Raw genomic sequence first — 23,335 nt, forward strand, 5'->3', positions numbered from 1 at the left:
ACACACATGTGCAGAAAATAACAGTTTCTCTTCTCAGTTTGGTGGTTAGGGTTTTACTTGGATTGAAAATAATACTTCCTCATACTGCCTTTCTTCCTTGATTAGGTTATAAGGAGAATAAAATTTCCAAAAAGTAAGGAAGAAACTATAGTTGGACTTCTGGATCAAATGGCTACATAAGTTCTTGCTTCAATAAGCTGATTCATTTCCATCAAATAGTAATATTGAATAAGATATCAAAAGAAATGAAATACCTAGTTGGGCTTCATTGTGAGAGAAATATCTGCATGAAGCTAAATGCACAGAAGTGTGAAAGGATGAATGATCCTGAGGCCACTAGCTTGCTAGGATCTGGATGTAGGATCAGGCAGTAGCAGCTGAAAGCTTGCTTTCTCCCATATCCTATGGAATAATAGAGAATAAATAAAAGTGCTCATGTGACTCATGTGACACAAAACTTGACAATTCTTAGAAGTCAATACAGGAGAATATAGGTTTCCAGGGAGGGAAGTATTTCTTAAATAAGCCACAAAAACAGGCTCATAAAGCAAGAGATTGATACATTTTGCTACATTAAATTAAAAACCTTCCATATATCAAACTGTATCATAAATCAAGTGAAAAATACAAGCCACAGTCTGGGAGAGGATATTGGCAATGCATATAAATGACAAAATAGTATAGTTGTTCAAAATGATAAAGAACTACAAATAAATAAAAATTAAAAAAACAATAAAAATTATGAAAAGTCATTTCACAGAAGAATAAATCAACATGGACAATAAATGTATGAAAAGATACTCACCCCCACCAGTGATCAGGGAAACACATATTATCAAAGCAACGGGTACCATTTCACATTTTTTATGATGACTAGTAAAAATGTATAAGTCCCACAATTCCATGTTTGGGAGTCAGGGAAATGGAAACTCTTATACTTTGCTGTTGGAAGTGTAGTGTAACTTTGTTGAACTATGTTAGAAAACAGTTGGCCTTTATGTAGTAAACTAGAGGCTCAGTGCATGAATTAGTGCATGGGTGGGGTCCCTTGGCCTGGCTGGCGATCAGGGCCGATTGGGGGAGGGGGGAACGGCCGGCCTGGGGGAGGGGCTGCAGGAGGTTGACTGTGGGAGGGCACTGACGACTAGGGGGCAGCTCCTGCATTGAACATATGCCCCCTGGTGGTCAGTGCACATCATAGCAACCAATCAACGGTAGTTTGGTCATTGCTTAGGCTGATCACATAGCATGTGGCACGATACTGAGACATTGTCGAAAATCCCCTCTGAGAAGGAGAACTTTCCCACCAAATGCAACATTCAAATTCATAATTTCTCTTAGTAATCTGTCTATGGCGTTTATAGCATGACTGGATGCCATGGTGCATTTATCAATAATAAGAAGTTTGGCCTTTTTAATGGTTTTAGCAACTTCACTCTTTATATCAAGTCTAGAAATTGAAGTTTCATTTAATGGAATTGGTAATTTATATTGGAAATGAAAGGTACTTCCACCGAGAAGTAAATTTGCAGCAATTTCTGTAGACGCTGTGGGTAAAACAGTACCACCACGACCTCTAATATAATGTATTAAAACTTTATGAAGACAGGTTTTTCCACTACCACCTGGACCATCCAAGAAAAAGCATTTGCGGTGTACAATTTGATCTTCGATGGCTGAAGTTATTCTTTCTACAACGCCGAAGACCTGTGTCATCCCCTGGACTAATCTCTCCTATGGCTTCTTTACCCAGAACACAGGCCTCCTGGGCAGGGCTCTGCCCTCTGCTCAGCCTCACCTCCCTGCTCATCCAAGATCAACTCCACCCCCACTAACCCCCTGCTGGTCCCTTAGCCTATGTCATTCTCACTCACCCTCTCACAATCCCGGACTTGAACCAGACCCCAGGCACAGGCGTATGGAGAGGCCTCCACCGCAGCCCCGCCCCCACTGCGGACCCCCTGCTGTTCAGTCGTCCATCCAGTCATTTAGGTCATGATTGCCCTTAGCTTTTTATATATTAGGATATATAAAAAGGATATATATTTGAAAATGCATATACTCCATAATTCCTCTCCTAGCTATATGACCTAGAGAAATTCTCAAAGTTATGCATAAATGGAGATGCACAAAAATGCTTAGTAGCAAAACAACTGGAAATATTCCAAATTATGATCAATAAAATGGATAAGTAAATTGTGATCTAATCATTTGTAGAATGCCATATAGCAGTTAAAATGAATGAAGTAGAGCTATATGTATCTATATGAATGAGTCTCTATAATATAATAAAGAGCAGAGGGAAATTCACAGAGTAACTTTATAATGTGACACCATTTGAAGGAATCTGTAAAAGAACACCAGTTATATAATTGGATACATAAGTATGAAGAAACACTGAACTCATTACAGTGGTTAACTATAGGGTGAGGGAGAGAGATGGGGTCAGGTATTCATAGAGAAAAGTCTCAACCAGATTTACACATTTTTAAAAATAGGAGACCCACTGGCATAAAAGGCACAATGTTGATATGATAAAGCCAAGGTGTTGGGGGAGAGGGGCAGTAAATGGCTGTTCATTATATCTCTACTCTTTTCTGTATGTATGAAATTATTCACAATAGAGAAAATAAGAGTGTAAAGAAGATAACACAGATTGAAAAGGCTCCCAAATCCCCCACCAGCAGTTTCAAAGGCTCGGTCTATGAGGAACGGCAGCATCAGACTGCAGTTCTGTCTGAGGAGGGACTAGGAGGAGTACAGACAAGCCAGGACCTCCCGCTGCAGTCCCAGAGGTAGGAGGCCCACTGCAGGCTGCTGCAGCTTCTGGTGAGGGAGGCGGGGGATGACTTTAACAGTCAGAGACAGCTAATAACAACAGAGGAAAGTGCTTCTTGCATGGACTAGAGTTGTCCAGATAATACAAGGTCTAATGGCACTTCCTAAGCTTTCCGAGTCATGGCGCACACGGATCCTATTTGTCCGGCACGCTGGGGTAAGCCTACCTACCACTCTGGGGATCCAGCTCCTCAGGTCCTACTGGTGCCTAAGAGAGCTGAGTGGAACAATGTGTCCATGTGTATATCCCATAACATCACTCAAGTCTAGCCTACTTACAGTAGACCAGTGTGCCATAACACACATCTTTTCTTATCTAAAAGTAGAGTAAATTATAGACTGTTCTAAATCAGCAGCACTTAGCATTTTGTAAGTCCATTGATGCCCGAAAGCAGTGCACTGGGAGTCATGCTATTGCTTGAATCTGTGCACTAGCAGCTGGGAAGAGCTGGAGCTAATGCAAAAGAAATGCAGTTAGCCTGAAACTTTTCTTGTAATGCAACTGCAGACAGGTTAAGAACCCTCTACAGTTCATACTTTGGCACCATAACAGGGTGTGGCCCAATAAGACTAGGAGGTGAACGCAGGTGACCTGGGTCGGCACATGTGGAGCAGGATAAGACAGAGAGAACCAAACAGGATGGAACAAAGGTAGTCCCTCACCAGCAGTTCAGTGGGAGAAACTGGTAGGTCACACTATTGACTGAGCCACTCTATTTATATTAGCTTATGATTTTGAATTTATGTTAAACATAGCTCACTCTATGGATAGATTAAACATTATTCAAACGCATTCATCTTTGTTCTAAAGTCCCAAGTTCAAAAAGCTCTCTCTGGTGGAAATGCAGCAAGGTCTCCTGAACTGGGTGAACCCAGCTTACATTTGCTGTCACTGTCATAGATGTCAGTTACAGAGACCAGAGGAAGAAGAGCCTTTGTGCTGGGACGGAGCCTGCAGAGGGCACTTTCTCAGTCTCCTTGGAGGAGAGCCAACTGCATAACAAGCTTGATGGAAGGCAGGGATGCCATGGAACAGGCCTACTGGTTACTGAAATACTGACATATCTCCATATTTATTGGCAATTAGCCACCCAGAGCCTGCTGACCCTGCCATACAACCAAACACTCTGCAACACTGGCCCCTCTCCCAGGACCCCATCTCCCCACAGACCAGTAAACCAAGTGTAAAGTCTAACACAGCAGGGGGTCACCAGGCTGTTAAATATTTTGATTATCACCAATGAATGAAGATGAATCACCATAGCTACTCTTGAATGCTCCTTCACCCTGCTGGCACCATCACTTCCTTGGATCCCAAGAGAGAACAGCATCTCTTGTTGGCCAGTTGCCTCTCAAACTAAACTAAAATCCCTTTCTGGCAAAACTAAATAGCTCTATCTCTCTCTAGGCTACATGCCAGGATTAGGGGAAAGAAAGGGCCTTTTACTGCCATGGCCACAGCTGTATTGGAGACCTCGACCTTTCCTTATGAAGGTACGAGAAAAGTCATCCTGACCCTCAGCACAGACCAAAGCTGGTCACTTTCCCAGATTAATCCTTCTTCATGAGCCATCCTCCTTCCATCCCATGCCACCTACAGGCAGTCCCCATGGCTTTAAAACTTATTTCTCAGGAGGCCAGGACACTGTCTTGACACTTGAGTTCATTGAGTGATTTGAGAACCTGACCCTGGAATATGCAGCCACATCCGAGCATTAGCCTGGCCATCAGCAGAGTCAAGAGGAGGCAGCAAGAGCTGGGAGGGAGAAAAGGCGCAGCCTGTGGGACAGAGGGTCGGGGGAGAAGGGGTGTTCACGGCGCGAAAGAATTTTGCTGTCCACTCGGGGAATCAGAGGAGGCAGGCAGGAGCTGCATTTGGATAGACAATCGGACAGCACTCTGGGAGATAAGGGAAAAGCCAAAGCACAATGGCCACATCTACTCACCGGGGTTGGTTATTGTTAGGAGATCAAGCTGCCGCTGTTGCTGCAAAAGAAAACACACTGTGAGAGCCCTGATTTGAGCCAGAGACCGACTTGTGCTTAGCAGGTCAACAGGGTACATTGTAGATAAATTGGTGCTCACTCATGATTCTGCAGAGACAAAGGGAACGGGCGGCTTTCTGCTTGTCCTTGGATGGTCAGAGCTAAGTGGGTCTTTGAGGTCTTCTAGTCAAACCTGTATTGTGCTTAGGGAAAAGCCACGGGCTCATTTGCCTTTGCTCACACCTGCTACACTGGGTAAGTGGCTGACATCCTGGCGATTTTCTTTGTCTTGGGTCCTTACATCACTGTTAGTCTCCTGATACGCCTTTCTAACCAAGATATTCCTGGGCTACTTTACTTGAATTTGCTCAGCAATGCCATGACAATTCCAATTACTGATGATCCAACTATTCCTTCTCTAACTGAATCCTCATCTCTTTGTACCACACAACATTCAAAGAAAGTAGTATTTGTTGGGCATACTAAGCCAGATGGATGAGACTACATATGTTTGGAGGCAACTAGCCGGGGGTACCCCAAGGGTTGAGGTGATTAACATTTAGGGAGGGTTGCCCCTATCACAGCATACTTGTGGGGAAACTCTGTTCTGGGTTGGATGTCATAGGAACCTGAGGATGGAAAAGTGGGTACTGTGGTCGGGCGTGGGGCAATGGTGAGCAACTCTCTTAAAGACTTAAGTCCCAGTCTACCTCTTTCTTTTTCCTACATTTGATTTTACATAAATAGTACTAAAAATCTGCATTTTTTCCCTTAAAAGGGGCCCAAAAAGCTCCACTTTGAGAACCATTGCTACAGGCTCCCCATTGCAAAAGATTCTGATTATCTGGTATTTCACCTAACGGATTCTTTGACATATTTCACCTTACCTGCATTTCCCTCTTTATCTCATCTCTCTCCAAGAATGGCATCCTGAAATTCTGCATAAGCAGAAGGGGAAGGCAGCAACAGTTTTTGAGTCCCAACTGTAAGTCAGGCACAGTACCAGATACTTTGATATATCATTTCCTTTTATACTCTTAGCAATCCTACAGAATTGGTATTGTACAGAGGAGGGACATGAGGTTCAGAGAGGAGAAATGATCTGTCCAAGACCACATCTTCATTAAATGGCAGGGCCAGAATTCAGTTAGTCTAATCCTGGCTTGAAAGAACAAAATATGACAATGCACATAAATGACTATGATGATGCCAGGCATTTCATAGGAGCTCAATAAAAAGACATGTTTAGTATTGATGCTGTTATAATTATATGCCATGGGACCCTTGGTTTATATAAGCTACCTCTTCCCTTTTCATAGAATTATGGAGATTTAGAACTCAACGGTCATTGAGTCTGACCTTTATCAAAACAGGAATCCCCTCTGTAATGTCCCTACTACTTGTACAAACTGCTTCTGTTTCAGCCCTTTTCTTGATGGGGAACTCACTATCTATCAGTCAGATAGCTCTACTTTGAGCTGAGTTGAAACCTGCTTTCTTATAACATCATTACTTTCCAGCTGCCTCACCCCATGACAACAGTTTGGACAGACCTGTGTTTCTTCTCTGCAGGCTAATTATTCCCAATTACTTTGTCCTTTTCTCACAAGACCTGGCCTCCAGTCTCCTTGCTCTTGTGGTCACCCTCCTCTTCCATTTAACTTTGACCTGTCCAAGTCAGAACTTCTTCAAGACCTCTCCACCCCTGCTTCTGTGACTTCTCAGCCTAAACGCAGGTCTGTGTCCTTATGTGGCCTTCTCAGTTGCACATCCCTGTTTCCCGCCAGCTCACAGCTCCTTCCAGTTGACATTTCCAAGCAAACAAAGCAATTCCAAGGTGCCATAAGCCCACATTGTGAGCATATATCTTCATGCTGAAATAAACACGCCCATGGGCTAGAAGGAACGCCAGAGCCAGACCGCTTCCTCCCCAAATACAGAATTAGGCCAGCAGTACAAGCTGCCTTTGCCGAGGCCAGCTGTGTGGCCGGGCACTTTCCTCATGCATGCGGAAAGCACACAACGTGTCCTTCTATTTTTCCGCAGCTTGACTTTATGACTGCTGTTGGCGATGAAGATCTATTTATCTGAAAAGTGTCTATTTCCCAATTCAGAGCTATCTCTGAAGGGTGACTCTGTGTCCAGAGTCCAGCAGGGAAAAATGGAAGAACACCTGGCAGGAGGCAGACATACCTGGACATACCTCTGTGTGGCTTTGGATAACTTACTCTATGCCTCTGGCCTCAAACTCTGAGATGAGTGAGGGAGAGGGAGACTGGGATACCTTCCCTGACTCCAGTCAAAGGCAACCAGACAATGTGCTTGTGGGCTCCCTCTTCTGGTGCAGAGAATCCCTGTAGCCAGGACATGAGGGGCACAGAGGACAGTCAGACTTTAAAAGGGGCCACATTTTAAGCTTTCTTTTACGTTGCAATTTTTATGTGTGTCTTCCTCACTAGTCGAGGGGCATCTTGAGGCTCTGGAACATCTATTGTACAGTCCATAGGGGAGCCCTCAGTAAACATTTACTTAAACTCAACTAAGCCATTCCTGAAATCCACTTTATCCTCTCAAACCCCCACGCCTTTGCTCAGGCTGGCTCCCAGCCCAGCTTAATCTCTCACCATCTTTGTGGAGATCCCTCTTACTTCCCAAGACCTCCAGGAGGTCGTCTCTGCACACCAAACCGAACCCTCTTTTCTCCCTTCCTCAGAGCAGAATGAGCATTTTGCTTTGTTCTTCCAACGCATCTTTTAAAACATACCTTTTGTAGCATGCTCTATCTTAATTGACTGCTTCCTTCTGTTTCTCACAAGGTCCTTACTCAAAGACAAGACTATGTCCTTTCATCTGAATGTCTCCCGTGCCAGCACAAAGCCTGGAGGAATGTTTGATTTCTAATTCAAATGACTTGACTACTCCTGTTAGGCAGGAGTTAATGAGCATGGAAAGCAAACATGCTCCTTCCTCTCCAGGACTTTCTCTCTGCTGTAACTTTGGGGGTCTTTCCTTTATGATTTTGCTCTCACCGTCTCTGCAGCTAGCAGTGCTGCCTAGCCACCTCCTCTGGGAGACCTTCTTCTTTGACTCCCTCCATCCACAGGATTGCTGTCTCTTCTTGACCCCCACAGCTCCTCCTACTGTCTGTGCCACCTGTCCTGTGGTGATGAATTAGGTCTGGTCACAAGCCCATTTAACCTAGTTCCCTGACATATGTGTGCACCACCTAGTGGCTCAAGCAGATAAGTGTAGGCTATTGTTTTAACCTGTAGCTCTTATTAGATGGAATTGAAAAATCTGCATGCTATATATGCAAAAGAAAAAGCATATGTTTGAGAACCACTGTGTAATAATTTTTACCTAAAAAACTGGGATATCCAAGTAATTCCTTTAAAGTTCTTAAAAAAATAAAAGGAATCAAATGAACGGGAAAATTTCCTAGTCTACCTAGTATAATCATTTGAGATTGCCGATGGAAACTCTATGGCATTTGCAAAAATAGGGCACATGATTTGTGGAATTTTATCAATAATGTACAATCAGTTTTATATAGAGGGTGCATATTAGATGTAAATAATTACCAAATTGTTATAATTAGTTACCAGCGGAGAGATAAGGGTCTTTTATATGGAGATACAGTATCAAATTGCCTAGAGGTAAAATATGCAATGTAAGATGGAGGAGATGAAGTCGGTGATCTAGGAGGTTCAGTGGCTGATAAGGCCTGAGGGAGGGGGGATGAGAGCTTAGCAGGTGAACCACTAGGTAACCAAAAGCTACAGTGTAAGGAAGGCAGGGCCTTCACATGTGTTGTAGCATGTGTACACGTGGTATGTGTTTTGAGGAGTGGGGCATTCCTCTTCAAGTGAAGGAACTCCACACCTAGACAGAAATGTGTCCACGTGTGCCAATATGGTATTTCATAGAGTCTTGGAGGAGGGTGGGTATGCCAGAGTGGGTTAGTTAGGTGTTGATGTGGGACCTCCTGGCTGTGTATGAGCCCTGCACCCAGCCTTCCCTAGTAGGAGTGGCGCCCCATGGACATTATGAAGAAACCCATTTCTGTGCTTGAGCACCATAGGATGAATGCTCCATCATGACTCCATAAAGGCCATAGAGGGTTGGGTGTTTCAAGGCCAATAGGAGCAATCTCTTAATTTGATGCCAGCTGGGAAGGCCAGAGCATCTACAGTGGATGCTCGAGGAACTGTCTGCCAGCATCCTTGCTCCAGAGTCATTCATATTCCTCCATGCATCCAGTGGAAGCTCTTTCATTAATATAATGTCACCGACCTCTGGCCCAAGAGTGGAAGCCCTGAAAGGTGAGCCAATTAGAAACCTCATCCACGAATTTCAGATTTTTTATGGGTTCAATTTATTCTCAATGAAAACTATGATTATTGTCCTAAGTTAAATAACCTATCTTTAAATATTTTATAATTATGAAAACAAATATGCTTATTTTTGTCATTTTGCAAATTTTTAGAAAATTCAGAAAGTAAAATTTAATAAAATCCCACTAATAGGAGAGAACCATAGTTAGCATTTTGGTGTATTTCTTATCATCTTTCTTGCTTGTGTATATTTAATGAGATCATAGTTATATATAAAAAATGAAGTACCTTTTAATTTTTGTGTGTTTTTTTTTGGTCCCAGGCCACGTCTTTGTTTTGAAGTATAAGGGTGTAAGTCACATTTATTTACTGTCATAACTGATATGTTTGCTCTCACTGCTGTGATTTTGTTTCTAGTCCCTTTTTTCAAGGAAGGTAGCATTAATCAGCAAGACATCAGGAGGGTACCACTTGGCTCTTTCATCACAAGGAGGCAGTTTGAAAGGCCCAGCTACTGCAGCCTAGTGATGTAGACAAAGGCATGTGAATCTGGGGAAATCTCTTCCTAGAAGATACTCTTCTTCATCCATGAATCCCTCTGACTGAAGTTACAGAAAGCATTTTGTAGAAAGAGCTTCAGACTCAAAATCAGAAAGATGAAGGGGTGACTCCTGGTTCTGTCATCTCTGAGCTGTGTCATCGTAGGCATGTTACCTAGGCTGCCTGGCAATTAGGGAGCCCATCCATAAGAGGAGTGCAGACCAACTCCAGGAGCCTCACAGGAGAGAGAAGCTGAGAGAAAGGGTAAGAACTGTTCTGAACAGCGGTCCCCAGACAAAGTGGGAGCACACTGGTTGAGAGCTGGGATTCCTGAGTGCAGGCTTCAGCTCCACCCTGCCTCTGGCTGAGACTTTGGGCTTCTCGCCACCTGGCATCTAGCATTTCACAGCAGCATCTTAACTGGTCTCCCTGCTTCTACTCCTGCCTCCTCCAGTTCATCCACATCACAGCTGGAGTAAGATTTCTAGAATGCACATCTAAAAACTCTCCAGGGCTTCTACAGAACCAAGTCTGAATCTTCGCTACTTTAGGACCTCTGAGACCACCTATCTCCTGTTCTCTGACTCCAAGCTCTAGCCACCCCCATCAACTTCCTGTTCCCATGTTGCTGTGCTCTCACCTCCAGGCCTTTGCACACACTGTTCCTTCTTCTGGGCACAACGATGCTGCCACCAACCTACTTCACCAGGCTTGTTATTCAGCTATCAGCTCACATGCCACCTCTTCCGTAAAGTCTTTCTTGGTCTGCCAGGGCTGGGCTGGATCTTGTCCTGATCCCCTGACCATCCCATCAGAGCACCATCGCATTGCAGTTCCCTGGCCTGTTTACTCCCTACCCTCTCCTCTGGCTTTGTGAGGTCCCTGAGGGCAGAGGCTGTGCCATCATTGCTTCCTCAAGGACTGGCCGGGTGCCTGATCAATTCCTGGTGTTCAATGAAGATCTGCTTATCACCTGTTAGCAAGGTGACAACTAGACTGGTCATGGGAAGAGGTCTTTAGTATAACCCCCCCCTCCCAACACACACACACACACACACACACACACACACACACACACCATAATTTTTCATAAACCCCTTTCTGTTTCTGCCTGGGGACCTAAGGATTGGGCTACAGAGAATTTGGCTTTGGCCTTCTTCATCTGGATGTGTAATTGGGAGGCTATGGTTAAAAATGGACTTTTCATTTTGGTCACGAACTGCATCGCAATTACTGTTCAGAATAAGAAAGAGACATGGTGTTCTGGGAGCTTCGGGGCTGTTTGATGTGTTGGGTTCTGCGTGGTAGAAGAGAATAGTCACTGATTACGTGTTCTGTTTTGCTTTCTGCGCTTCATGCAGGATTTCTATTTGGGGAAAAGTCAGCCTTTCATGGCACAGAGTGGAGACAATTTAAACAGTAGCACCCGTCATCTCTGTGCCTTCTCCTGTCCCTGCGGAAGCCTGAGGATCAGCACCCTCCGGAACAGGGGTCACAGGGGCTCAGCCCCTTACTTTTCCTGCACTTCCCCTCTCCCCCAGCCATTCTCATTCTCTCCACATCTAGGGATCTCATGCGCTGCCCTACCCCAAGCATAGCTGGTTCCTTAGAAAATATTTCAGGTGGTGCTGGCCCCCTCTAAACTCACTGCTTCTGATCTCTCACTCCCATCTAGCCTCCTCACTGGCTGCAGGAGTGATCATTCTAAAATTAAATTCACTTCTTTCTTTAGAATAATTTACTGATCCCCATTGCATTTCTGATAAAGACTCGAATTCTTAGCTTGATATTCCAGGAGGGTATGACATTCCACGAGTTTTATGCGCTATTTAATAAAGCAGTTTGTATATATTAAAATAACCTCGTATTTAGAAAATAAACAAGTTACCTTTATTCTCAGAACCAAACCTTCACCAGTTAAGGTGGCCTGACACTTCAGCCAGCACCACATACAGAAGACGGACCCTCTCCTGGCAGCGGGGAGCAGTGGGGAGGAGCAGGGGCAGCTGCCACCTCTGTGAGGACCAGAGCAGGGAGCATGTGCATTTGGAAAGCACTGTCTCAAGGCAGAGAGCTCATGCCCATGCTCCACTGAAATGGGACAGGGCCTCTGTGCAGATGGGAAAGCTCACTACCTTATGCTCACTGACCACCGCCCACCCTCGACATGGCTCCCCTCCTCACGCTAAACAACTGCTGTGCAACTCCTTCTCTGACTCCTCACTTATTTATTCGTAATTCAGCAAGTGTCAGTGGGGCATCTACTCTGCACCTGGCATGCTGCTGAGGGCAGGGAAAGACACAGCCCCTGTCTTCAGAGACGTAGCTAAAGTGAAGTGGAGAAGACAACACAGCAAGCAAATCCTCGTACTATACTAATTAGTTCAAGCGATGGTAAGTGCTCCACAGAAAAATGTGGGTGAAGGGACCATGACCAGAGTTCAAAATATCCCTCAGGCCTCACCTGGCCTACCGGCCAATGCGTGGATGCCACCCCTAAGCACCCCCAACTCCACCACCTTCTAGGGGAAGCTGAGCAGCGGCTGAGGCCCAGCCCCCCTCTTGGGTACCTACTCCCACCTGGATAACAGAAAATGTATCAGCCTGTTATGCAGGGAGAGAGTGAGCATCACTCGAGGGTGAAATAGGGGTTCAATTCTATGGGAAGCAGACTGGGGGGAGCAGACAAAAACTGGGGCTGCACATGTGAGATTGTGTCAATATGTTTCACTGGGAAGCTCCCACTCCTGTAGCTTCCTGTTACTGGCGAAGCCGGGCAGGCAAGTGGCTTTCTCCCCGGGTGGCTTCCAGGAGCGCTCAGTTCCTCTCTGGCAGCCGGTGGCAGCCGGCACGGAAGCAGGGCGAGTGGAGATGGAGGAGCCTTGGAAACTGCAAGTACATCCTGGAAGCAGGGTTGACAGCAGCAGTGGCCACAGCAGCTGCCATTCGCTGAGCACCTACGTGAGCCAATCCTACAACTGTTTGAGGCGGGCATTGCTACCCCTTTTTACAGATGAAGCTCAGGGTCAAGAGGTTAGGCTACTTGCCCAAGGTCGCGGCTGCTAAGTGGAAGACACTAGATTCAAGCCCACGCTGTTGGGGCTGAAGCCTGTGCTCAGAGAGCTGTGAGCAGTGAGTGGGGAGCCCTGAGGGAGCAACCTAGGCTGCAGTGGGAGTGGCTGGTGACTCGGCACCAGGCAGCGGCAGGAGCTGCAATTTCAGGGTGACCTTCCCTACGTTTCCCTCGCAGTGCCCACAGTTTGAAACGCTATATTTACCCGTGTTTATGTTTGATTAATGCCATTCCCATTATAGTCTAAGCTCTGCTGGCTGGGTGGACATTGTCTCACTCTGTGTCCAACGGCTGCATGTGGAAGGTAGCTCAGATTTTTAGAGGCTGGTAAACAGCTGCAACCCTCACTCCTGCTGCAGAGCAATGACACGCCATGCAACCCCAGGCAGATGGGGGCTTGTGCTGGGGGTCGGGACCTCCCCCAGCTCTGGAGGAAAGACTTGTGGGTGCATCAAAGAACAGCAGGGGAGGCTGTTAGTCACAAGGGAAGACTGCCTGCCAGGACAGACTGCTGCTCCCCCCCCCAGTGATGCCAGCCATGCGGGGACCTTCAAGAACAGACATGGCATCTAAGTGACGTGCAGCCTGAGGCTGAAGAGAACCCATAGGTGTCTGACAGATGGTCTCCATACACCAAGTGACTTAATCATATCCCGCACTATAGTTAGGTGTGTACATATTAGCCCTTCTTTTCTCCCCACCCGTACCTCTCCTCTCTCCATGTACTAGCCCCTAACTCTGCCTTCCCCCTCCCAGGTCAGGAGCTGAATATTCTTCACTTCTCCGTACTCTCCCTCTCCCTGATCTCCTAAAGGGCAGCAGGAAGTTTGTTGTAAATGTGATGTTTTAGCTTGTCATGAGTGCAAGTGACAGGATGATCAATTCTCTTGGTTAATATATTTGATTAAGTCACAACATTTCTTTTATAGAACCAAACTATAATGTTTAAAAGATATATCTTTTAGGCCTCCAATTTATACTTTAAAACTGTGATTACTCTTCACCCTTAAGGTCACCAAAAGCCAGCCCCGGTGAGGGAGGCTATCCCATAACGTAGCCTCCTAGGGATCATCTAGCCCAACGGACTTTACTTCAAAGAAAAGTGAGCCGAGTCCAGGGGGAAGGGAGCTACTCGAAGTCACCTGCCACATTGTTCTGCAATGTTTGCCCACATGCCCCCTTCATTAGAGTGGAAAGAAGGGATTTGTGTCTATAGTGCCTAGAAAACAGAGATGCCTAATCATGGCTGGTATGGCTCAGTTGGTTGGGCACTGTCCCATGCACTGAAATTTGTTGGTTTGATTCCCCATCGGGGCGGGGCACATGCCCTGGTTGCAGGCTCCATCCCTGGTAGGGGGCGTGCAGGAGGCATATGATCGATGTTGCATGCTCACATCCATGTTTCTCTCTCTTTTTTTCCCTCTCTCTTCCTCTCTGAAAAATCAATAGAACATCTTTTAAAATTTAAAACACACACACAGATGCCTAGGAAAAAATTGTTTAAAAAAAAGCAAGGGAGTGGGGTGGTGAGTGAAGGCAGGGGAGGAATTTAGCCAGGAATTTGTTCAGAGTTCCAATGTCTTGTTGCTTATTTGATTCAACTGGTTTTAACTGAGGAGTTACCAGGAGGACTTCCTTTAAGAGATGGTCATTGAAATGGCTCCTAAAGGAGAGGGACTATTTTACTTTTCCCTGAGAAAGTGGGGCCAACTTGTAAGGCAGAATAGAAGGACAGGAACCTGGGTTGGCCATGAGGCCTGGCTACCCTCTGTCTCTGGGAGCTAATGGGTCTATTTGTGCTTGACATTTGGTTCTTAAGACTGTCAGGGCATCTCCCTGAAACATTGTTTTCTGTTTGTTTCTTTAAACATTTTTTAAAATATGTTTTATTGATTTTTTACAGAGAGGAAGGGAGAGGGATAGAGAGTTAGAAACATCAATGAGAGAGAAACATCGATCAGCTGCCTCCTGTACACCCCCTACTGGGGATGTGCCCACAACCAAGGTACATGCCCTTGACCAGAATTGAACCTGGGACCCCTCAGCCTGCAGGCTGATGCTCTATCCACTGAGCCAAACTGGTTAGGGTGTTTCTTTAAACATTTGATTATTTTATATACTAATATAACACTAAGTCCAAAAAGGAATTTGAAGGAGCTTACGATAAAAGAATGCAACAAAATAAAAACCATGTAACTAAAGACAAGGAGAGAAAGAAAAATAGGAATAGGAGGAATTAGATGATTCCAGGTGTAAGGCCATCACTCACAATGAATACCCTAAGGCAGTGGTCGGCAAACTGCGGCTCACGAGCCACATGCGGCTCTTTGGCCCCTTGAGTGTGGCTCTTCCTAAGCCTTAGGAGTACCCTAATTAAGTTAATAACAATGTACCTACCTATATAGTTTAAGTTTAAAAAATTTGGCTGTTAAAATAAATTTCAATCTTACTGTTGATATTTGGCTCTGTTGACTAATGAGTTTGCCGACCCCTGCCCTAAGGTACTCTGCTCACTTGCTAGAGGTGGGGCACAGCTTTGGCGCTCAGCTTTTAGCGATCTAAGCACAGAGGAAAACTCAGTGACAAGAGACCCAGGATCCTCAGAGGAAAAAAAAACCACAATAACACACTAACAAAAAACAGTTGTGCTAGGGAATCTCAGCCTTTCCTGATCTGAGGTCGGAGGGAAATCTCTTCTCAGGGTCCTTGGGAAGGGTAGGCTGAGGACTGGCGGGGATAGGAGCTGGCCGGGTCACGCTGTGTGGAACAGCAGAGCTGTGTTTGGAACCAGCAGACCTGACTCCCACGTGGCTCGTGAATAAGGCGTATGGAGCACAGAGATGAAATATGGGGTCATGAGAGCACTGGGCCAGAATTAGAAGCCACGGGTCTGTGCCAAGGACGAGAGCCAAGGACGGACAATGAGCACCGGTCCTGGCTTGCACACTGCCATGGGTGATGCCCCTGGACACATTCTTAACCTCCTCACTTCCACATTTCTAAAGCGGGGATGAAAGAGACTTTAAACAGGAATAGCATTTTACTCAGAATTTTTACATTACAACAAGCATTCCTATATTGTGGGATAATAATAAATCCACACCTTTTTAAGAGATAATATACAAAACTCAATAAAACAGTGAAGTTTCAGATTTTTTGAGGGTATCCAGGTTCCTCTCCCCTACTGAGTTGGGAGAATATCTAAAAAGATCCTATAATATCTTACTCAAGTAAGTGCTCAATAAAGTCTTCCTGCCTCTCTCCTCTCCCCCATTCTTCAGATTCAGCAAGTGTGCAAAGAGTTCACAGCAGCTCCTCCAAAAACTGCGGCAAGAACTGAATGGAATAATGGATCAGAAACACGTGGAAGCCAGAAGCTGTGTGTCCTGGCTCCAGCTTTCCCACTTACTTGCTGTATGAGCCAATAATTTACCTTCTCTGAACCTGTCTCAACCACATACAGGTTAAACGACCATGGGCAAGTCAGTTAAATGCTATGAAATGTGTTTAGCAACCCACCTACTGGTAAAGCATTTTTAGTGGTTGGCACATAACCTCTGGGTAAATGGCGCGTAGTCTGTTAACACTTTTATTTTTAATTCCAAGATTCCTTGAGTGGGAAGCTTTTCTTCCCATTTCTCTATATACGGCTTCTGCCTTATACCATCACCCCCCCCCCACCCCCCCGCAAAGCCCCTCCTCTCCCAGGCTGGGTTAGGTGCCTCCTTACGGCCCCTCAGCACCTTGTGCTACCCTTGGCAACAGATGTCATCATGTGGGTTGCGATGATCTGTGAGTTACCCACTGTAAGCTCTGTGGGTCAGGAGGCTGTGCGATTCAGGTGTCTCCAGCTCCCGCCACCACACTTGGCACGGAGCAGGCCCTCAGTCATGTTTGCTGAACTGCACGAAACTGTGGAGTTCCTGTGGAAAATATCGTGACATTCAGAATAAAACTCCGGCACTGAAAGTGAGGCAACATTAATCTGTGTTCCTGCCCAGCTAGCGTCATGCCTCTGCACAATGTCAGAGTTATAGATACGGCAGGAAGTAAAAGTGCCAGGCCATGAGAGTCTACTTTCCGCATTTGATCGGCTCTCCTGGAAGCTCCATTCCACGCTGATTGACCACGACTTTCCATAAAAAAGTTGCCAGCTTGATTGTGGGGAAAGAATCCAGATCTAATTGTTCTTTGTAAGCCTGGGACAGAAGGTATTGTTGCTTGAAAAATGGAACTGTCTAAATTAATTTTCCTGAAACAAACATCTTTGCCAAATAAAAGCAATGCATAATAACAACCCATAATTAAAAGTAAAATGATACCTTTTGTTACGTGGGGAAAGCAAATGTGTTCACCACACAAAAAAAAAGAGACCAAAATGTTATTTTCTTGGAACTCCAGGGACACATCTTGAAGTCTTCTGAGAGGGATGTGTGAGAGTGTGTGTGTGTTTAGAGTGAGGTGGGGGAGATGTTTCTTTTTACCCTTTCTTTTGCTTTTGAAAAACAAACCATTCATCTCTGATTTCTAAACAATGCAGCCAGAATATTCTTATATCCCACTAGAGGCCCAGTGCATGAAATTTGTGCACAGATAGGGTCCCTAGGCCTGGCCGGTGATCAGGGCCAATCTGTGGGGCAACCAGTGGGGCAATCAGGGGGCCCCTGCTGGCACCTGCCTTGGCTGGCCTGGGGCCTGCGGGCTGGGGGCAGCTCCTGCATTGAGCATCTGCACCCTGGTGGTCAGTGTGCGTTACAGCCACCAGTTGTTCCACCGGTTGTTCTGCCATTGGGTCGATTTGCATATTGGGCTTTTATTATATAGGATTAGACTTCTAACAGACAAGAATTGGGAAAGTGAGGGAAATTAACATTTATTGAATGGCCCTTATTTTCCCTTGACTAACTTTCCTAACCTATTTTTAATTTATTTCAATTCACATATACACACATATATATGAAACTGGTAAATCCTCTCTAGAAAAGAGTTAAGATGTTAAAAACTTTAATTGAACATCTACTCTGCAACAAATGCTTTATTTATATTTATTCATTTTATCTTCACAACACTTTCACTGTGCAGTGCAGCTATCTAACCCCATTTTAGAGATGAGGAAACTGATGCTCACAGAGGTTAAGTAGATTGCCGCAAGACACATAGCAAGTAAGTGATGGAGCTGAGATTTAAATTGAGCCAATGACCATGAAGCTCTGTCCTTAAAAATACTCTTTCCATAGTATTAAATAATATTAATTATGTTAAAATAGAGAGAAAAACACACAAAAAAACCTCAGCATCTTTACTGCTGTTCTCATTTCTTCCATGATGTTTTCTATTTCTATGTATGAATGTTTATCATGCACACCTAATAATTATATATAAGAACAAAGATGTAGCAATGGCATGAATATGACTTTGCTACTTTCTGCATTGTAATTTATAGGTTACATTATATTGTAAGAAGTTTTCCAATAGTATTGCATCATCATTGTAAACATTATTTTAATGAGTTCATAATGTTCCATTTAGTGAAAGTGCATAGTTTACTTAAATACAGGACATTTGGGCAATTATTATTTTGTTATTCTAAATGACATTACAATAAACATCTTCCTGAATACAATTTTGTCCTTCATTTGGATTAGATTATTTCTCTGGGATGAATACCCCAGAGTGGAATTACAGGGTCAGAAAGTATGTACCTTTTTATTACTCATGATACATATTGCCAAATTGCTTTCTAGTGGGATCATTCCAATTTATACTCCCATGAACAGTGTGTGAAATAAAGATTTTACTATAGCCTTGCCAGCATGGGGGATTATAAGTTTTAAAATATTTTTTTAATTAATGTAATAGTTATCATATGGTTTCTGACCATTATTTTAATTGTCTTTTTTTTTAAAAGGTGATTCAGTGGGTTTTATTTTATTTTTTTTCATTATCTGGTTCACTTATTGTATTTCCTACACTGAGAACTGACTTTTCACATTTATCTGTCCAGCATTAAGATTTTAGCTCTATTTTATTTTAAACTCTCAGGAGATAATCACCTCTCTTGTTCTTGGTTCACTACCTTTGGTGGCACTGGAAATACCAATTTAGCACTACATAAGATGCTCACTCTATATAAAAAAGGGCATTTAAAAAAAATCCTCACCCGAGGATATGTTTTTATTGATTTTAGAGAGAGAGGAAGAGAGAGAGAGAAACATTTATCTGTGGCCTCCTGTACATGCCCCAACTGTGGATTGAACCCGCAACCTAGGTATGTGCTCTGACCAGGAACCGAGCTTGCCACCTTTTAGAAGGAACCAACTGAACCACTCAGCCGGGCCGAAGTGCATTTTTAACATAGCCTGTCAAAGATGGATCCCGGTGAAACTTGGAAACATTGATAGTATAGGCTCACGAGGATAAAGGATGCTCTGAGCTCCTCCCCTCCCCTTTCACCCCCCCCTAGGGACTGGTGATGTCACTTCCCTCAGAGTGTGAGGAGTTCTGCAGGAGACCAATACCAACAGGGCCACTGAATAAGCAGTGAGTCTTTTCCATGATCCCCCCAAATTCTCACTTGGAAGACTCTGTAGAAGAGACTATTCTTTCTCCTCACCCCCCAATAAAGCCAGGCGGATCTCCTGATGTCTGAAGGCAGGAAGCCACCTGGGCCCGCCTCGCCTGACAGGAGCTCCCCCAGAGCCCGAGGTTCCACACGTGCAAGGCCTAGGCCCACTGGTTTCAAGTACTTTTGTGTATTTTGTTTTCTGTTTTGCTATGTTTTGGAGATTTTTTTTGGGGGGGGGGCAACTGTTGTCTTCTGTGGGTATGTTTCCTTCTGAGAATTTGAGGGAAAGATTTGTTTTAGGTGTTCAGGACCCTGAGCAGTAAGCCACCTGCTCCCTATCTATGAATGTCAGCGGGCTCCTCATTTTGATGCTTCCAGAGGACAGCAGCTACTAAGTCAGCCATAGATGCCCATGGCTTGGCATGTACTGCACACACAGCTCTGTGCTGAGCCCTGGCGCAGGCTGGGAAGTGGGCACAGAGAAGCACTGACCTGGGCCAGGCATTCTGCTTACAGTGGCCCATGTAGGCCCCACACCATTATGAGGTATATTTTATAAACCCATTTTATAGATGAAGAAACTGAGGTTCAAAATCATCAAAGGAATTATCTATGATCATGCAGTTATGAGTTGGTCTTTCTGCCTCTGGTTTCACTGCCCTCGATCTATTCTTGACCCTGCAACCAGAATGAAATTTCAAAAATGCAAGTCTGCCCAGCCAGCGTGGCTCAGTGGTTGAGTGTTGAGCCATGACTCAGGAGGTCACGGTTCAATTCAGGGCACATGCCCGGTTCCAGGCTAGATCCCCAGTGGGGGGCATGCAGGAGGCAGCTGATCTATGATTCTCTCTCATCATTGATGTTTCTGTCTCCCTCTCCCTTCCTCTCTCTGAAACCAATAAAAACATATTTTAAAAAAATGCAAGTCCGACATGCCGCTCCCCTCTTTACATTCCCCCCTTGACAAAATAATAATAATACCTACACTACCTGACATGACCACTGCCCATGTGGCCTCTGTAGTCTCCATGCTTGCCACCACTCCCCTCCTACTCCAGGCTTCAGCCAACATATGCTGCTCCCTTGCCACATCTTCCTGTCATGATCTCTCCTCGGTTAGCTACTTCCCATGCCTTTCTTAAACCTCAGTTGATAGGTTACTTCCATCATTAAGCTTTATCCGACCTCCCAGATTGGTTGAGATGCCACTCTCCTGTGCTTGTACCCCCACCCCTCATCACAGCATTTTAGCTACCATCCCACAATTGTCTGTTTGTTTTGTCACTCAACTGTGAGTTCCTTACAACCCTAGCATATAATCACAATGCATAACACAAAGTAGATGCTGGCTACAGACTGAATGGTTGTGTTTCCTGCCCCCCAAATTAATATGTTGAAAACTAAATCCCAATGTGATGATATTTGGGTGTGGGGCCTTTGGGAGGTGATTGGGTCATGAGGGTGAACCCTAATGAATAGGATTAGTGCCCTTGTAAAACAGACTCCAGAGAGACCTGCCAGCTGCTACCATGCGAGGACACAGCAAGAAGACGACCCTCTGGGAACCAGAAAGCAGGCTCACACCAGATACTGGATCTGCCAGGGCCCTGATTTTGGACTTGCAGCCTCCAGAGCTGTGATAAGTAAATTTTTCTTACTTAATAAGCCAGCCAGTGCATGGTATTTTTGTTATAGCAGCCAAAACAGACTAAGACAATGCCCCATAAAGACACTTGAATAAATTAAGAAATGAGCAGAATCAGAAGAGAGTACAGAGTTAGCAAACAGATTACAACCCAAGAGATCATGGGCTTTCTCGTTGTTCTTTTTTGTAGCTACTTCGAGGTGCTGATGTTCCTGTTTAGCATTCATTGGGTGACTGGTGGAATAAACAATAGAGAGTTCTGATCACCAATAAACAAAGAGGAAGGCATTATTTGTCCTTGGCCAAGCTTTGTTCTCTCAGCTCTAGTCCTCCAGAGGGTGTCTGGCCCAGGCCACCCACCAGCACTCTGAGGAGGACCTAGTGTGGGCCTTGCAACCACCCCTGGCTTGACTCCTGCTGTTCTGTCTGGCTTTCCAGCTGCTACCACTGAGCAAATGCCTATTACATGCCAGGCTCTGTATTTGGGGCTTTACTTCTCTCATCTCAAATCTGATGCCTGTTAACAAACCTGAAATGCAGGCATCACCCTTCCTATACAGGAGAGGAGACCAAAGCTCCATGCATCTTAGTTACTCTTTGCAGGCAGCATGGTTAGACAGTTCCAGCCTGGGACTCAGACCCAAGTCTCGCCGACTCGAGTCCATGCTCTCCTTATCACATCGCCTCCCCACCCCCTGCTTCGAACAGCTTCTCGCCAGGAGTACACAGCAGGTGAATGAGAAAACCTAATGAATCGGGTGCATTCTTCTTTTGAAGCACTGCGGTTTCTCTGAATCAAACCTTTTCTTCCCTGAGCCAGCTCCTCTGTGCGGGCAGATGGCAGATGGTGACAATTGTCCACTGCTTCCCTGAATATCACATTTGTATCCTATTCAAACACACATTTACAAAGATGTGTCTGTAGACATAGATGGAACACAGAATAGAGAATCTGCTTTTCTTCACCAGCCTATTATGTTCCTAAATGTGTCAATATTTTTTCTCTGAAAGTGGAGCACTACACTGGGTCCCCTCTTGTCTCTGCTTCAATGGCTTTGTAATGACCAGCAAGCAAGATTCGGCAGCTGGCCCTCCAGAGAGAGCACTGCTCCAGCACTTCCATGAGCGGAAAGAAGAAAGAGCTCCTTGTGCTGAGATGGACGTATCAGTGGCTTTTCCCACCGTGTGTGTGTGTGTGTGTGTGTGTGTGTGTGTGTGTGTGTGTAGAAAGCATGAAAGAGAGAAAGAAAGAGAAATGAAGCAAGAGTAAGGAGAAGAGAGAGAGAGAGAGAGAGAGAGAGAGAGAGAGAGAGAGAAGCAAACAAGCAGGGGAAAGAAAGTGAGAATAAAGCCCAGCTCTCTGAGACTCATCTGACAGCCCTGGCAGGCTCTTGGAGATACTCTAGTTCAAGGTCAGCAAACTGCAAAACTGCAGCCTGCTAGCCTGCTGCCGTTTCTGCACACCCTACAGCTAAATATGGTTTATATATTTTTAAATAACAAAAACAAAAATAATACTTTGTGATGGAAAAATTATATGAAATTTAAATTTCAGTGTCCATAATAGCCATAAATAAAGTTTTATTGAAACAGTCACACTCATTCACTCACATTCTGTCTACGTCTGCTTTTGTGCTACAAAGATGAAGCTGAGTAGTTGAGACAGAGATTGTTTGGTCTGCAAAGCCTGAAATATTTACTCTATTGCCCTTTACAGAAAAGGTTGCCAGTTTCCTGATCTAGTGCAAACCTCAGACCCAACAGCCAACTGAAGGCAGAAGCTGCATGCATGTGACTCAAATCTGCATCCCTGGTGCCTAGTACAGAGTCTACCACCAAGACTGGCTATAATTTGGAGGGCCCAGTGCAAAATGAAAATGCAGAGCCCCTTATTCAAAAAGCAGGATGTAAGTGCCATGAAAGGTGCTAAAATATAAAGAAAGGAAAGGTCCTTTCTTCTGCTGTTTCTCTCTCAACCCATCATGGTATTTTTGTAATTTGCTATTTATTATTGTGTTTCCTTGAGCATGAGGATGGTTGTCAGGTGAGTGAAGGCCATCATGGGTGTCCTGGGGCTTCCCCTGAGACTGGGCGTATAAGTGTACATAGCCCACTGGCTGATGGGAAATGCTCCCTCTCCTGCCCCATCCCCCACCCAGCTGGGTGCAAGGAGGTAGAGACAGACATTTCCCATTCCCATGAGCTGGGTGCCCCAGTCCACAGCAGATGGCAACCCCCAATAGGCTAGGTGCCGGATGAAGGTGGGCAAGAGGCTTGCCCCTACTGAGTAGTCTACTGAACATACCCTGGCCCTGCTATCCCGGGAAGGGAACGGTGGACTCAGCCTAGGCTCCC

The 23,335-nt window shown here is 45.0% G+C and overlaps 1 protein-coding gene across 1 annotated transcript in view; it reads right to left on the reverse strand.

Moving 5' to 3' along the window:
* Window positions 1–23,335, reverse strand: part of AGBL4 (ATP/GTP binding protein like 4) — an 887,859-nt gene that overhangs the window by 260,647 nt on the left and 603,877 nt on the right. The window contains exon 6 of the mRNA XM_023752821.1: window positions 4,785–4,824. Within this exon, the coding sequence (XP_023608589.1) occupies window positions 4,785–4,824 (40 nt within the window). The remainder of the gene's footprint in view (window positions 1–4,784; window positions 4,825–23,335) is intronic.

This window comes from Myotis lucifugus, unplaced genomic scaffold, assembly GCF_000147115.1.
Source record: "Myotis lucifugus unplaced genomic scaffold, Myoluc2.0 scaffold_37, whole genome shotgun sequence".
Lineage (NCBI taxonomy): Eukaryota > Metazoa > Chordata > Mammalia > Chiroptera > Vespertilionidae > Myotis > Myotis lucifugus.